Source organism: Bubalus bubalis, chromosome 3, assembly GCF_019923935.1.
Source record: "Bubalus bubalis isolate 160015118507 breed Murrah chromosome 3, NDDB_SH_1, whole genome shotgun sequence".
NCBI lineage: Eukaryota > Metazoa > Chordata > Mammalia > Artiodactyla > Bovidae > Bubalus > Bubalus bubalis.
Genome location: NC_059159.1, coordinates 110,992,854 through 111,010,915, shown reverse-complemented (window position 1 = coordinate 111,010,915; position 18,062 = coordinate 110,992,854). Strand labels below are relative to the sequence as shown.

The window sequence follows — 18,062 nt, the reverse complement described above, 5'->3', positions numbered from 1 at the left end:
ATTAACAGGACTATTTGAAAGAAATAATTTATATTTAGTTTAAAATTTTCTAAAATCAGGACATCTTAGACATAATATACTGAATATGAAAGACTATTCCCCTTTCTTCAGCTCATCTTATTTTTTATGATATTCTAATATACTGTTCTCCAAATTTACTTTTAGTATATGCATTTTAACAAAATGTAACCATTTTTGTTCTATAGCAACAAGCTTATTTAAGTCCCCTGAAGTAATGTTCTACCAGCCATTTCTTAGTTATATAGATAAAAGCATTTTCAAAAATGCCTTAGTTATTCTCTTTTATTATCAACCTGATAAAGTTAAGGGTTATCTTCATAATTAGTATCTTATCTGATATCTGTATCATACTTTCCCCAAACAACAAGGACACATTTCTCAAATTAAGTTTATTTTGTGCTTATCATGTGCACAGTTGCTTTCTTTTTACTGTTAATGTATTACATCAAATATATTTAATAGCATTCCTAAATACTTTTAAGTCATAGTCAATGAATTTCTCCTTTTAATCAGTTTCCAAAGATCATGTATTTATGGATAGTCTAAGAACAAGTTGTGAAAATTAGCTATCACTGACAGCTAAAATTCTAAGGAGTGCAAGTTAGGTAAACTGCTATTTATCAAAAATTTTGGGAGGCCATGTTTCTTTGGTAAGCTGGAAAAACTAACTCAATGTGTCTTACCATATACAGTATACTGACTGATAATACCATGAGAAAGTAGTGCACAATGAAATGCAATTAAGAAGATGAAAATAACAATATGTCACCTATCTAAAAGAAAACTTTGGAACTTCTTTATTGCTAACATTAATTTTTATTATAATTATTATCTTATAGTGTGCCATTTTAAAAATCCCTGTTTCTTTGAACTCTAGGATTATTTGAATTCTGGATAAGCAGATGTTCATGGAAGGTAGCAAATAAGATTGCCAAGAATTTTGGTATGCATCCTTGAATATTAGCATTTTTAACCCATTTTTTTGGTGACTAATACCTTTCCACCAGCCATATGGGCAGAATTTCGGGCTGATTTAACCAGCCTGGATGCTCAGGATTTTGAGATAGAACAGTCATAAATTCCTTCACATCTCTCCAAAAGATACAGGAGCATGTATACAGGTCCATGAGCACCGGAAGAGCTTGCCAAAGCAAGATGAAGAACACATCTCCAGGAGACCATGGTAAAATGGTACAATATGGATTAAAAAAATTCAATGAGTCATGAAACAAATAAAGAAAGAGAATTCTTGGTAGGCAAAAGTATGTTTCTCTCAAATAATTCAGAACTACTTTTTTAACAATTGAAAAAGTTTCCAGAACATACAAGTTCCAAGCAAAAAAAAAAGTCACTTTCTCATTTGGTTTCTTTCAATATCCTTCAAGGGAGAATTCCAAAATATTATTAGAAAAACATTATTAAAATAACCACAATAATTTTCTAAAGGACTCACAATAAAACAGCAAATATTAACAGTCTAAATCCCAAGACAGAAAGACTTGTTGGGGACATTGTTCTTATTTAATATGGAAAGATTCCTTCTAAGACCATGAAAATGATGAGACAGACAATTGTGGCAGGTGAACTCTAAGGTAAACAATTTCTGAAATCAATCAAGAACTGAATACTCTTGAATAAAAACTTTTCCTCTTTAACATGAATTTTGAAAAGAACAGAATAGGAGGAAAGAAGAAAGAAAGATTGAAAATCTCTAGACATTTTAAAAAAGGAAATTAAGCATGGTGATAAGATAAAATAACTAGGATAAGAGGTTACTAATGCCCGGTGGCCAACAAACAAACAGACAAACTGCTGTCACTTTAGGGAACGGAGAATGCTGCCTGCTATCAGGCCATCAGTCACTGCAGCCATCTCCTAACGTTGCACCCTGAGGGAACTTCAGGTGGAGGAAAACTGAATACTGACCCTAGACAGTTCAGATGCATATCTAAGGAATAATTTCAGTGAGCCTGGACTCTTGCATCTTCCCATACATAAAAAAGCACTAAAATCATTAAAGTGAGATGTCTGTTTTTCTGTGATTAGCAGTGATCTTCTCATGTTTGACCACATTTTTTGTTTGTTTTCAGCAAAAACTCCTATATATGCTGGCTCCTCCATAAACTCTTTGAAATAGTTCCTCAGACCTATCTGAGAGGCTGTCTCCCAGTACTCTAGTACTCAGTAAAGTCCCCAAATAAAGCATAACTTGCAACTTTGGGGTTGTACGGGGGACTTTTTGCTTTTTATTATCAGTTGACAGCACTTTGAACTTTAGAGTCCAGAAATTATAGAATAATGTTTTTGGTTTTTTTTTTCTCACAGGTAGTCCTAATTTAAGCATTTTATTGTTGATTAGAATTTAAATAAAGGAAATTTAAAAAAGAATTTAAATAAAGGAAATATGTTATATCATAATAAATAGGTTCTATTCTTTAGCTTCTGCTCTTACCTGCTCCAGATTAAGATCTCTCTAATACAAGCTTAATCAAAGGACATTACTAGATCCCCCTCCACCACCACCACCACCATTGAGGCGCTACAGCTGACTCAGCCACTGACTGTTAAATTTTCAGGACTTTTGTGAGCTAGTTCTTAAACTGTTAGTAGGTTGAAATTAATCATAATGGGAATATTTACACCATGGAAATTGGCAAACACTATGAATCAAAGTTTCAGCACATTCCTGCCTTTTACTCACACATTTATCTAGGCTTTTAACAGGTCTCAGTCATGTTAATGATTCTCTTGGTTTGGGAATGAGTGTCCAACAACAAAAGAAATCACCATGAACAGTGATACTCAGGAAACAGTAATTGAATGCTTATGATGTACAGAGCACAAGGTTAGACCCTGAAGTAATAAAGAGCTGTCAAACCCCTGTCATATTCTTAGGAGTTCAAAATCTATTCTAAAGGAAAAGAGATTCATATACAATTTTAAAATGAGATATAATGCAGCACAACAAAAGAGCCAAATGAATAATAGAGAGACTATCTGAGTTCTCTTTCTATAGAATTTGGCAGAGAAAAGACCACAGGGAGACAATAATTCATGAAGGGGATAGAACTCAGTTGGAAGAAGCATAGGCTGCAGACAAATGGAGAGGAGACTGAAGCAAAGTGAGAAAGGCCACCAGAGTGTCTAGGGAAGACTGTTTATTTTGCTGGAAAACATGGTTCAAATGAGAAGTAGTATGACAGTAGGAAACTTATGAGGTTTTGCAGATGAAGAAAACTGGATTTGAATGTTCACCTTAATAGTTATTAGCTGTGTGAGGCTACCTTACCTCTGTAAAGTTTTCTCATCTGTACAATAGGAATAAATTTGCATTTTAAGTTTCTTTTGAAATACCACTTTGAACATGTCATCTCTATGTTCAAAGCTTTCAATGTCCCCAGTAATTATAATAACAAAATTTAAAAGTTTTTGATTAAAAAAGTCAGTGAGCTCCACAATTGAATTCAAAATCTGAATTCCATCTCTTTGATTTAGAAATCATTAGTTATTGACAATGATGACCATGAGGGTTTGGAGATGGATAAGACCATCTCCAAAAATTTTTGAGAGTCCCAAGATGAATTATGGCTTTTGAGAACTATACCTGAGTCTCCCACAATATATATCCTCAGAACCATAAGCTTCCATTCCTGAGGCTTTACTCTAAAACACATCTTAAAACCCTTACCTTCTGTAAAAATCTGTTTTAGAAGTTTCACAAGTTTTTCAGAGTCCAGAGCCAGATGGGAAAACTTGGAACCCAGATACAGATCCAAACCCATGAGGAAAATATCTGTTCCAGTTATATCAAGCCTAGTGTCTTGGATTCCATCGACTTAGCCAGAAGTGATGACTGGAGGCTGCTTCTGGGAATAACATAATCCACTGACACACTCTGTCGGAGTTTGAAGTCTCTGAAAGGAATAATTGGTGGGAGGAAAGACGCCTGGCTCCCATGTTTTAATAACACAGGGTAGGGAAAACTTATTGTTGTTGTTTAGTCACTAAGTCATGTCCAGCTCTTTGTGACTCCATGAGATTTCCCAGGCAAGAATACTGGAGTCGGTTGCCATTTCCTTCTCCAGAGCATCTTCGCAACCCAGAGACTACATCCATGTCCCCTGCACCTCAAGCGGATTCTTTCCCTCTGAGCTATCAAGGAAGCCCCAGGGAAAACTTTACCTGCATGTAAATACTATGAAGCATTTATTCCAGTATGTAACTGGGACCCCTGGGGGAGAACCTTAATACAGCATTCAGAAACCTGCAAAGGGAAATAGGTCAGGCACTGTAGTACCAACAATTGTATCACAGAGGCTGAAACCAAGAGAATCAGGCTGATCATGGCCAATGGCACCAGCTGTGCAGAATACTGCAAAGCCACAAAGCAGGAGCCATTTCTGGCTATGGAGAATCATCACAAGACAATGGGCATTGCTGACAGGTGAGAAGCCACAGTTGTTTCTTCTCTGGGCCTAAATCTGTGCTTCCATTCTGCAATCTGGCTTTCACCCCAACTTTCTGAATCACTGTCTTGGTAGCACGCCTAACTTGCTCCCCAGATGCATGGTGTAGGAGGCAACAAATGAATGCTTATAAAGTCCAGCTAAGGAACATGAATAAGTGATATGGATTGTTTGGGAACTGTGCACACTGAAGAGTGAATATCCTATTAGTAGGGGACAGCAATTGCTTAGTCCCAGTTATTATTTTCACGTAGGAATGTGGACCACACTTTCTTCTTGTCCAGGAGAAGACGAATATCTGAATTTTAAAATGTGAAATTTTCTACTTTTTAAATTTAAGAACAAAGAAAAAAATTATTATTTTTATTAAATGATTAAAATGTTAAATTTTATGTTACATATATTTAATCATAATTAAAAATAATAATAATAAAAGAAAAAGAAACAAAAAGCATGTGGGCCAAATAAAAACCATTTATAATCTAGATTCAGCTGCAAACTCCCCATTTTTGACCTCTGCTTTAGTAATAGGACCTGTGTTGACCTTCCTTCCATCCCAATCTTTATCTCTCCCTGTGTCTAAAAATGGCTAAATCCCTGGACTCCAGTCTAAGGCCCCAGGATCCAGAATCTGCTACAAGATGACCTTGTGGGTACATTTTGAAAAATCTAGAAGTGGCTGACCATAGATTCTGCTGAACTGTAAAGATACCCTCTTTTCTTTCTTGGAGCATCAGAATCAGTTGTCCATCCTGCCAGACTGTCCAGACTGCTATACCCATGTGCCACCATCCCCCAAGGCTCCTGGGGTTGCCTATGGCTAAGTCTGCTCCCACCCACTCCTGCCAAGCCCTATACCCTCCCCATCTCTCCCGTTATACTGCAGGGAACCAGGCAACACTGAGTCTGTCCTGAGATACAATAATAATTACAAGTTGTGTTTCCTAGCTTTGTGCAATATTCTGGCACCCTGATTAGTGTTTCATATGAAATAACACACTTTATGAGTCCAGTAACCCTGTAAAATAGTAAAATTTCCTATGAAACCTGAGGACTATACAGTTCATTCAAATTTGCACAGCTTTTAAATGGAAGATCTGAGATTCAAACTCAAGCCTGACCCCCATCCCTTCTCCACTGCTCTGTATGGAAAATGCAGACAAGGAAGAGCAAGGGCTATTTCTACACCTCCATGCAGATGGAAAGGGAGGATATATTTCCTGGCATTTTTACTCAATTTCACACCATGCTTTGAAAGTTCAAAATATTATTACTATATAATTTTACAACTTTCCACATACCGTTACCTGTGGTTTCAGGTTTGGGGATTTCATGGTCAGCAATATTTTAAGACATATTTTGGGAACCAACATAAGGTTGCCAAGCATCTATTTTGCTAAGTAAGGATATTTTTTAAGCCTATTATTTAGCATCACTATCACTTCATTGAATGGAAACTATTTTAACACACATACACTCACACATGGACATGCACATGTATCTACATTAATAGCTTCATAGAACCAGAAATGCTACTTGTCTTTGACCTCATTTATGACTGGTGTACATGCACAGACATAGGGAGTTCCCAGCCTACAGCTGTGTGGTGTTCCAGAAGTTTTCTGGGAAGACCACTCTTTGGAACTTGGAAAACTTTATTCCACAAAACAATACTGTTAGAAATGATACCTAGGTTCCCACATCATAGGGTAAAGCTGGAATATCTTGTTTTATTTTGGATACAGGGTGACTGAGGTCCCAGAAGTTTAAGCTATTTCCTTAAATAATGCACAACCTCTTGCAGAGCCAAGATTAGTAGTGAATTACCCTGATAGCTGCTTCAGTTCTTTTTTCATCACCCGAGACAGAAATATTTTTCCCTAATTTTAACATTATTATATATACACTAAACATTTAATGTTATTATTTAAATAGGCTTGTGGAGGGATAGCTTTGGAAATTTACCACCGTTTATAAAAATGATTCTGTGGGGAAAATGCAATCAGTAGCACATCTGTGAGATGCAAACACGGTTGTTATCACAGACACGTCCTTTTTATTCATGCCCCGCTTCCCCAACCACTATGGCAAGGAAATAAAGTGTGATCCTCAGAGGCAAATCTGCTTGCAGTCCCAGAAAAGGGATAATCATTTGACTTTTTTTATCAGGAGTTTATAAATCTATGTGTCTCTGAGTGCATCAACCTTCAACATAAGAGTGAAACTGGGTTGCTGACATGTTACCAGGGAATAGCTATTAACATAACCCTTAATTGGAATCCCATTTACTGTTCAGTTGGCTTAGTATCCTCCCTGTGCTTTAATAAGAGCTGTCACGTGAATATATCATTTGATGCTGAAACCCTGCAGAGAAACTAGAGTGTGCAATCCAACAAACTTGTAAAATTCAAATATAGTATCTTTTTCAGAGAGATAGTAATGAATGTATTAAACTAAGGAAATTCTCAGTTCAAGGAGCAAATGATTAAAGGTGATCAGAGGTTGTAAGATTCCAAAAAACGAATTTAATTATGGCTGTTGTCTTTTATAATCATTATCCCAGCCTCTCTAGTGATATATATATATGTGTGTGTGTGTGTGTGTGTGTGTGCGGGAGTGTATATATGTACATATATGATATGTTAACATTTGATACATTAATTATGTATATATGGCCATGAACATTATATATAATGAGTGCTTTATATAAATGAGGTACTACATATAGTATTATCTATAATGTATAGGAAATAGAAAATTTTGGAAATCAATAGCAAGGAAAGTGTTTCTAATTATGAAAAGTGGCATCATACTTGAGAACTTCAATTTTCTTCTCCATTTTCCAAGGCTTGCATTTGACAGTAGCGATCATTTGTCTTTTCTCATCTAACTCTGCCTTCAATCTTTCCAATTCCTCTTCATCTATTTCTTCTTCTTCTTCCCTTAAAAAAAAAAGAAAGAAAAAAAAAACCTTCTTTAGTAAAGTTAAGATTTGCTTGACTTCCAAATTTAAAGAATGCTATCAGATACTCAGCTGATTAATGCATAACAACTTGGTTGTATACAATGAATGCTGAGATCCATAAGCCTTAGAGCTTACAGCTGAATGCTGATGCAGGGTTTCTGGAATTACTGTAACTTTAAAAAATAGTATTTATTTTCTGAAGTCCTGAAACCTTTTTATGTCCATAGTTTCAAATTTTCAGAAAATCCATGGAAATAAAAAGCTATTAATATATTTAATTCTTTTCTTTGTTCCCCTGTACATCTTCCCCCTCCAATTCTACATTTCATTGAAAAACTTTATTTTTCAACAAGGATAGTAAATTAGAGGTGAAAATGTCTTTGAAGTGCCCTTAAAAAATTTGTTAGCCCTGTCTCAAGAGAAAGAGAAAAACTGAAATAGGAAAAAATAAAAGGAATCTATTCCTCTAAGGTAACTTAATCTGTTAATTAAGCTCAAAACTTCAATTGATAAAATTGAACTCAAAGTGTACTTGATAGAAGTCAATCCTTTGAAGAGGGCTTCAAAGGAATTTAGTTTCTCACTGAGCAAATGAGATGGATCTTTTCTCTTCTGTGTTTCTAGTATTGCAAAAAATATCAAAGGTTCCAAAACTCAAAGAAAACAAAATCTAAATATGAGCGACAAAGTTTATAAATTGAAGAATGTGATGCCCTGTTGTAGAGAACAATGTTTTTGGTAAGAGATTGTTTCAGTTATGAGTTATTGTTGCAAAAAGATCAAACCAGTCAATCCTAAAGGAAATCCACCCTGAATATCTGCTGGAAGGACTAATGCTGAAGCTGAAGCTCCAATACTTTGGCCACCTGACACGAAGAGCCAAACTCACTGGAAAACACCCTGATGCTGGGAAAGACTGAAGGCAAAAGGAGAAAAGGGTGACAGGAGATGAGATAGTTAGATAGCATCACTGATACAATGGACATGAATTTGAGCAAACTCTGGGAGTTGGTGATGGACAGGGAAGCCTGGCGTGCTGCAGTCCATGGGGTCTCAAAGAGTCAGACATAACTTAGTGACTGAACAACAACAACATGGTCACTTAACTTCAAATTTACCCTTTTAGACTTAATAATGTGATGCTGTGGCTGTGACTCTGTAGGACACATTTCTAGTTTGTCAGTTGGCTCAATATTCTGCTGTCATAATTGGCTGCCAATAGAGTATACGAAGAAGGGACTTGGTTTTTCCTTTGGCTTCCCGTTTGCCTCTTGTGGGATGCTTACTCTTCAGCAATTCTTTTTCACCCCAAGAGCTGCAGGGCCTTCCCATAGCTGCAGGTGAGACTGGTTTGCCAGTTTTTCCAACATTAGCAGAACCAGCTTCATCACGCACCCTGTAGACACCAGCACCACTTGAGCTTCGCCCCCTCTGCAGAGCTCCCTGGGTCTCTCCTCTATGCTTTTAGGTTTTAATTTCAACCTCTTTCCATTGTTCCTCCAGCCCATGGTGTGCTATTTGCTTCCTATAGTTGCTATTACCATTATGCTTAGTGTTTTCTTTTCATCTTTCCAGTAACCTATTTATTATTAGCCTAGTGATTATTTATACCTACTAAATCAGTTAGTGCTGGGAGAAATACCAATAACCTCAGATATGCAGATGACACCACCCTTATGGCAGAAAGTGAAGAGGAACTCAAAAGCCTCTTGATGAAAGTGAAAGAGGAGAGCTAAAAATTTGGCTTAAAGCTCAACATTCAGAAAATGAAGATCATGGCATCTGGTTCCATCACTTCATGGGAAATAGATGGGGAAACAGTGGAAACAGTGTCAGACTTTATTTTTTGGGGCTCCAAAATCACTGCAGATGGTGACTGCAGCCATGAAATTAAAAGACACTTACTCCTTGGAAGGAAAGTTATGACCAACCTAGATAGCATATTCAAAAGCAGAGATATTACTTTGCCAACAAAGGTCTGTCTAGTCAAGGCTATGGTTTTTCCTGTGGTCATGTATGGATGTGAGAGTTGGACTGTGAAGAAGGCTGAGCACCGAAGAATTGATGCTTTTGAACTGTGGTGTTGGAGAAGACTCTTGAGAGCCCCTTGGACTGCAAGGACTCCCAATCAGTCCATTCTGAAGGAGATCAGCCCTGGGTGTTCATTGGAAGGACTGATGCTAAAGCTGAAACTCCAGTACTTTGGCCACCTGATGCAAAGAACTGATTCACTGGAGAAGACTCTGATGCTGGGAGGGATTGGGGGCAGGAGGAGAAGGGGACGACAGAGGATGAGATGGCTGGATGGCATCACCGACTCGATGGACAAGAGTTTGGGTGAACTCCGGGTGATGGTGATGGACAGGGAGGCCTGGCGTGCTGCAATTCATGGGGTCGCAAAGAGTTGGACACTACTTAGCAACTAAACCACCACCAGAGTTTTTAATCAGGTCATGGTTACTGAAACAGAAATTTAATTAACCCTGTAAAATAACATCTGTCATTGATAGCTTGGTTGGGTTTTTTTTTAACCAATTAAGATATTTTTCTTAGAATAGTAGTCCTGGTTTAAGTGAACTATGGAAGTACACTCATACTAAGATACAACTCTGAATGTCGTTAAGTTGTTTCTCTTTTAAACATTTGATGTTTATTATATAAAATCGTTCCCTGGTAGCTCAGATGGTAAAGAATCCACCCGCAATGCAGGAGACCTGGGTTTGATCCCTGACTTGGGAAGAGCCCCTGGAGGAGGGCATGGCAACCCACTCCAGTATTCTTGCCTGGAGGATCCCCATGGACAGAGGAGCCTGGCGGGCTACCATCCATATGGTTGCTGAGTCGGACAAGATTGAGCAATTAAGCATACACACATATAAAATCCTATGGTGCTGTACAAGGATAACAAAATACTTACACAGGATGAAAGAATGATCTATTTCATGTTTGGATTTACCATGTAATTAAAGCTTATTTCTCTACATTTCTCTACGTTCCTAATACTAATTATGTAGTTTCCTGCTGTCTTAAACCCAGTACTTTACATGTTTAACATATTCAGATTCTATGACTCCTTCAAAAATCATATGAAATGTCTTCAATACCCTTTTCTGATTGTCCTTATGAGATAGTTTTCTTTAAGACTCTAAATCACTTTTTACTTCCCTGGCACATTTATACAGCCTTATTTCATAATAATTGTGTCTAAGTGGCCTCTTCCTTACTATGTTATTAATTTGTAGAGAATGGAGGCAATTTCACATTCATATCCATATCTTCCAAAGAAATTAGCAAATTATCTTTGACAGAAGTGGAGCTGAATAAATATTTATTAAATAAATGTTTATGTACAGAATTTTTCTGGATGACAGGATTACCAACAAGTACACTAAAATAAAATATAACAATGTCTTCCAAGTTATGGAAAGATACTTATTCCTACACTAAATGATCTCAGACTGGTATATTTTTAATCTTTGTGTTGTTAATTGTCGATTGCTCCAGGAAGATCATGCTGTGCTACAATGTATAGTTGTTCTCAGCTAAATTACCTTCAAATATGCAGGTAGTTAAGATATTACATTTTTTGCATAATTTAAATATAATAATGCATAATTAAACATTGCTTTACAGGGAAACAGCTTTTCCAGGAACCACTCAAAGAAAGTGTTAATCATATTAAAAAAGTGTAGCACAGGCATGTTTTGCTTCTAAAATGTAGGGCTAATTTGTGTAAGAATGGCTTTCTATCTTAGCTTTGATTTATTTAAACAACAGTTGTTAGGAAAAAGGAGGCATAATGTGCTGAATTTCTCACTGCTATAAACGTATTACTTATTCACTTAAAACTGGGTCAAGAAAAGCATATAATATTATTAGAAATCCTTCAAAATGCCAAACAAGGCAGTTTTTGTTAACCATCTCCAAAGACAGTTAACATTACAACCTTGGATTTAGTTGTTTTCAAATGTTTTTTCAGTGCAAGAAAAATTCCCTAAGGTGTTTCACATGAACATTTAAATAGAAGAAGATCATGAATTAGTTAACCTAAATAAATGTGCCATGATTTGCCTACTAATCTTTCTCAAAACATATTTGCTAATACATTTTCTTAAAAACAGAAGGGCTTATCTTCAAAGTGAACAATGGAATATGGACCCTGAAATAGTGATCAGAACTGTCAATCATCATAAGTAATTTATATTATTTAAAATAGTTGTAAAAATTATGGTGATAATAATATAATTTATAAAACCTATGGAGATAAAATTAATTTTAGTCAAGACTGGTTCTGCAGAGGAGAAGGGAGGATGGGAGACGGGTGCTTCTGGCTTCTCAGAATCAGGATGAGAGTGGGACCAGGTAAGGACAGACCCTGTCACAGGGACAAGATTGCCCCAGGTAACAGGGGCCAAGACCCAGTTGATTCACATGGTCCTATTTCTAGAGGTTGAGCCTTGACAGGAGGGCCTTGAGCAGACCAAGAAAGCAAAGGAATTCCCATCTGAGTCATATTTTAAAAGCGACATCTCTGAAGCACAGGTGGAGAGGAAAAGGTAAATTCTGGAACACAACCTATATCATTTATATGTCTATTGGTGATGTTTCCTCAATGAAATACCACTGTCAGAAAGCATCAACTTTGCTAGTAGGAAATATTACTACCTAATAATAGAAATAACAATCACAATAAGACATGAAACTTAAAAGGTTGTTTTGTTTTTGAAAAGAATGAAACATAAAAATGCTTGAAGATAGACATAAAAAATATCAGAGTAAAACAGAAAGCAGGTGATGTCTTAGTATTCAAGGATAGAAGAAAGAAGAGGAGATTGGGAAGAAGGAGAAAAAGGAAGAGAAGGAGAAAGAAGAGGAAGAGAGAGATTTAAAACCTTAAGTCAACAAAAATACAATGAAGAAATGGGTGGGGTTACTCTTATTTTAAAAGGAACCATTGTCAACCAATGCTAAACTTCTCTGTTGATAAAATATTCACAAATAATAGCTAGTTATTGAATACCACAAGGTGTCATCTTGGGAGGAAATCTTGGAAAGTTCCTCAGCATTTAAAGTTCTAGGACTGTTTCAGAGGAGAGATCCTATCACCTCATGGTGATTCCCATGCCCCACCTAGGGGTGGCAGAGGAGTTATTCTCTTGAATCCTGTCCAAGTGGCCTAGGTTTCCTATTAGTAAATGTGTTTCACATACACAGTTTTTCCATCTGCCTGCCATCTGCAATTTTCCAGGAAGCAAAGACCAGAAAATTACTTTCTTGAATTTTTTTCCCTAAACAGCATTTAATATATTACTCTAGACAAAGGCAGCGATCAGAAAATCATTGGCCTGCTAGAAGTGAAAGACATAGAGTTATATTAAAAAGGAAAGGACAATCCAATCCTCTGTAGGGACAGATAGTTAATATTTTAGACTTTGGGAGCTACATACAGCTCTGTCCCATATTCCTCTCTGTGTTTTTTTTTAATTACAGTTTTATTAAAATGATAAGAACCATTCTTGGCTCTTAGGTTGAAATTAACCATAGTTTTCCAACTCCTGCTCTGTAAAATACGTGATTTTGGGATCATGTTTATAAGTTTTTCATTTAACTTCATTAAAGATGCATTTAACTAACGGAATAACTTTAAAATATTTAAATTAACTATAATATGTTAATGGCCCATGACGATTTAGATCTCTCATAAGGAAATCTCTCATAAGTCCATTCTCAATATATATTCATTTAAAAATTCTATTTTAATATTAAAATACATTTAACTAAGTGGAATAAAATGGTGGCATCAGACTAAGCTTGTTTTTCTGAAAGTAGTTTTAATTACCAATTTTAAGGCTAGGGAGTGCCTAAAGAGTGATCTTTCCGCATCAGGCACTTTTGAATGAAAAAGAACGTCAATTATAGATCAGAACTAACTTACGCTCCTCTCTTTAACCTCCTCCTTCTCTCTTTCTCTCTGGCCTTCCTTGTTTCTTCATCCTCTGGTTCAGGTTCTGGATCGTCTTCATTGATAACATCTCTGGTCCGTTTCCTCTTTGGTCTCATGCTCTCTCTTCGAGGTAGTTTGTTCTCCTCCTCTTCCTCTTCGCCTAAACACAGCAGTTAATGCTTCAGTGAGTAGTTTCAGAAAAGTGCTTTCCCAATCCCAAATGTATTCTTACTTTTTAATTATCATTGTCACACCTCTGAAACCATAATCTAGCCATTTGTCATATCAAGATAAAATGCACCATGCCATATATATTTCATAGTCTGCCACTTAAATACACTTATCTACATTCTCATTCTTGTGGTTTATCTACTCAAATAAGTGAGTATCAATCTCCAAATTCTAATATGCTTAGAATTCCAGCCTTCATTTACTTGTATAACTAGATGACTTGGGAGTTTAATATCATACCATGACCTCTCAGACCAAGTTTGTAGATTATCAACTCAATACATAAGGGTTGAGTGTTTAATCACTATGTGCTAATATTACTTCTATCTTAGAACAAACAATAAGAATGCAAGGAAATGCTATAAACTAGAATAATTTTGAAGAAATTAATTTATGCCTTGACATAATTCAAATTGTAGATTATCAGTTCAATACATAAGGGTTGAATGTTTAATCACTATGTGCTAATATTACTTCTATCTTAGAACAAACAATAAGAATGCAAGGAAATGCTATAAATTAAAATAATTTTGAAGAAATTAATTTATGCCTTGACATAATTCAAATACCTTTCTAATTCAAATCATTCTCATTCTTTTTTTTTTAACTTTTTAAAAAAAACTTGAAACATAGTTGATTTACAATATTATATTACTTGTTTGGGTGTACTGCAACTGGTTCAGTTTTATATATATATATAATATATATATATAATATATATATATAATATATATATAGTAGATTATTTCCCATTATAGGTTTTTACAAGATATTATATACAGCCCCCTGTGTTACATGGTAAATCCTTGTTGCTTATCTATTTTATGTAAAATCATTTTTATTCTTAACTTCAAATACTTATTTTTCCTAAATTTTTTCTCTTTCTTAGATGAAATTGATAGTAAATAACTTTGCTTGATCATTCTATCTTTTTGATTAGAAATAGATAACTAATAAATTTAATACAAGTTTGAGAGAAATGATATTATTTTATTTTATTCACCAACTGACAATTAATGCCTCATATGTCCATAACTTCTTTGGAAGCTTTCCAGTAAAGAGTAGGAGGAGAATTCAGTTCCTTCCTTCACTATTTATGACAGACAATCCTACTTCATCTTCACTTTTGCTTTTTAACTTCTGATATTTATAGTTAATTATTATTAAAAAAACAAATATTACTCGTAATTATCACTATCTTTTTAAATAGAAGCTACTATAGGGAAAAAATTGTGCTTTAATGGAAAACTATGAAATGTCTGTACCATACCCTTCTATGTTGTCTGATGCTGATTCTATGGAAGCTATCTTGTAACTTTGTAAATTGTAGATCACTAGATAGCAATGCAAAATAGTTCTTATCCGTAGACAAGCAAGTGAACTCAGTGCAGACAACCTTCCACCACCAAAAAAGAAAGGAAACAAAAAAAACCCCACAAAACAGTCATGTCTTCACTTGCACCAATCAGTTTAATATTCCTGATCTATAAATGAATCTGTTCTTTGAATTTTTCTTTGAACTGGTAACTGCTATAAATTGCTCACCAGATTCCTCATTTATTAGTTAAATATGTTCATTTTTACATCAGATCAGATCAGTCGCTCAGTCGTGTCTGACTCTTTGCGACCCCATGAATCACAGCACGCCAGGCCTCCCTGTCCATCACCAACTCCCGGAGTTCACCCAGACTCACGTCCATCGAGTCAGTGATGCCATCCAGCCATCTCATCCTCTGTCGTCCCCTTCTCCTCCTGCCCCCAATCCCTCCCAGCATCAGAGTCTTTTCCAATGAGTCAACTCTTCGCATGAGGCCGCCAAAGTACTGGAGTTTCAGCTTTAGCATCATTCCTTCCAAAGAAATCCCAGGGCTGATCTCCTTCACAATGGACTGGTTGGATCTCCTTGCAGTCCAAGGGACTCTCAAGAGTCTTCTCCAACACCACAGTTCAAAAGCATCAATTCTTCGGTGCTCAGCCTTCTTCACAGTCCAACTCTCACATCCATACATGACCACAGGAAAAAACATAGCCTTGACTAGACGAACCTTTGTTAGCCCTTGTAATGTCTCTGCTTTTGAATATGCTATCTAGGTTGGTCATAACTTTCTTTCCAAGGAGTAAGCGTCTTTTAATTTCATGGCTGCAGTCACCATCTGCAGTGATTTTGGAGCCCAAAAAATAAAGTCTGACACTGTTTCCACTATTTCCCCATCTATTTCCCATGAAGTGATGGGACCAGATGCCATGATCTTCGTTTTCTGAATGTTGAGCTTTAAGCCAACTTGTTCACTCTCCACTTTCACCTTCATCAAGAGGCTTTTTAGTTCCTCTTCACTTTCTGCCATAAGGGTGGTGTCATCTGCATAGCTAAGGTTATTGATATTTCTCCCGGCAATCTTGATTCCAGCTTGTGTTTCTTCCAGTCCAGCGTTTCTCATGATATACACTGCATATAAGTTAAATAAACAGGGTGACAATATACAGCCTTGACGTACTCCCTTTCCTATTTGGAACCAGTCTGTTGTTCCATGTCCAGTTCTAACTGTTGCTTCCTGACTTGCATACAAATTTCTCAAGAGGCAGATCAGGTGGTCTGGTATTCCCATCTCTTTCAGAATTTTCCACAGTTTATTGTGATCCACACAGTCAAAGGCTTTGGCATAGTCAATAAAGCAGAAATAGATGTTTTTCTGGAACTCTCTTGCTTTTTCCATGATCCAGCGGATGTTGGCAATTTGATCTCTGGTTCCTCTGCCTTTTCTAAAACCAGCTTGAACATCAGGAAGTTCACAGTTCACATATTGCTGAAGCCTGGCTTGGAGAATTTTAAGAATTACCTTACTAGCGTGTGAGATGAGTGCAACTGTGCAGTAGTTTGTGTTTTTATTTTTTTATAAATTTTGTTATCTTTTCAACATTACTTATTAAACTTTTATTGATATTCCAAATCTAAATAAGATCTAAACATTACCAATATTACTAAAGTTTGACTAGCAGAGAGAAACAGGAGAATAACTTTTCTAATTAGGTTTTGAAAACTGTACTCTTGTTATCAAGACCAAAAATTTGTTAAATACTGTGGCAGATGTTGCATGATATTCAAACCCCACTCTGGCATTTTGAAAATCTACCCAGCCTTTATTGTTCATTTTAGTCGCTAATCATAGAAAGAGCAAGGGCCTCGTAGGAACTGAGAAACAATTTCACCCTCAAATAACTCAAAAATTCAAGAAGCCACTTGGTATTCTGCATTTTAGTATATTTTACATTAAAGCTAAGATATTAAACTTGCAGAGTTTTATCATGGATGAAAAGTATATCATTATATTTATCTTTTAGCACTTAGGACAAAAAGGCTATCTTTAGTGTTTTCACTAGTTTCCAAATATTCAAATTCTTAAAAAAAGAAGTGTTTTTACAGTTGCCTACTAAAAGTGGATTTACATAAACATTACCTTTTGGAATGGGCTCAATTTAGTTTTGAAGGGTAGCAGAATATACCACCTTAAAAAGACATTCAGAATATAACACCCCAAAATATGCCACTTCAGTGTATTGACTATTTTGAGATGTGGCACTTGAAAAACAGCAAATGCAGAAAGAGATTTTCTCTGAATTCTTCTTGTCTGCCTGAAAACAGAGCTTCCTAAAGGAACTCAACTGTCATAAATCCCCTCCCCAGGAATTTCATCCCCAAGGAACACTATAGAAGTGTTCTATAGAGGAGACTATAGGTCAACACCACATGCAGACATATTTTATCATAAACTATCGTACCTCCTATCTATTCTCTTAAAACTTATTCTCTCCCAAGAGACCTACATACCCCTCACTTTTCCCTATTTAGATGGCATTTAAGTCTAAATTTTAAGCCACCTCACACAATTACTCAGTTTTTTTCTGGGTATCATCCATGTATACATGAGGTGTATGTGTTAATAAACTTCTGTTTTGGTTTGGTTTTGTTGTTCAACTGTCCTAGACTACAGGAGTATCAGTTAAGAAACTCAGAAGGGTAAAGGAAAAATTACTTTTCCTCCCCTGTAGTAGTCAAGTCAGAGCCTCTAGGACCTGTGTGAGACTCTGGGCTGTTTACGTGCAGAATGTACCAACTTAATGAAAACAACTGTCACCATGAACATTCACTGGCTGTCACATTGGCTCAGGTTTTTAACTGATGGTGTTGATGTATTCTCTAATTGAACTCTCCCTGAAATGCTGCACTTTCAGTTTTGATCAACTCAAAACTTTAGCTCATAAAATGATCTTTCTCTGTTCTTGTCCATGAGTGGTTTGCATGCCTGGAAACAGGTCACAATCTAGGCTCTTGAGCTGAACCTATTCAAAGTAAAAACAACAGGGCAATTTAGACAAAACATTCATGAATTCAAAAGAACAGGGTTATTCATTTTTATTGAACAACCTGATCACTTTA

At 36.1% G+C, this 18,062-nt stretch overlaps 1 protein-coding gene across 1 annotated transcript in view; it reads right to left on the bottom strand.

The window, feature by feature from the left end:
• Nucleotides 1–18,062, bottom strand: part of TMC1 (transmembrane channel like 1) — a 140,811-nt gene that overhangs the window by 95,163 nt on the left and 27,586 nt on the right. Inside the window, exons 3-4 of the mRNA XM_044939954.1 lie at nt 13,388–13,556; nt 7,301–7,429 (exon numbers count right to left, since the gene is read on the bottom strand). Of these exons, the coding sequence (XP_044795889.1) occupies nt 7,301–7,429; nt 13,388–13,556 (298 nt within the window). The remainder of the gene's footprint in view (nt 1–7,300; nt 7,430–13,387; nt 13,557–18,062) is intronic.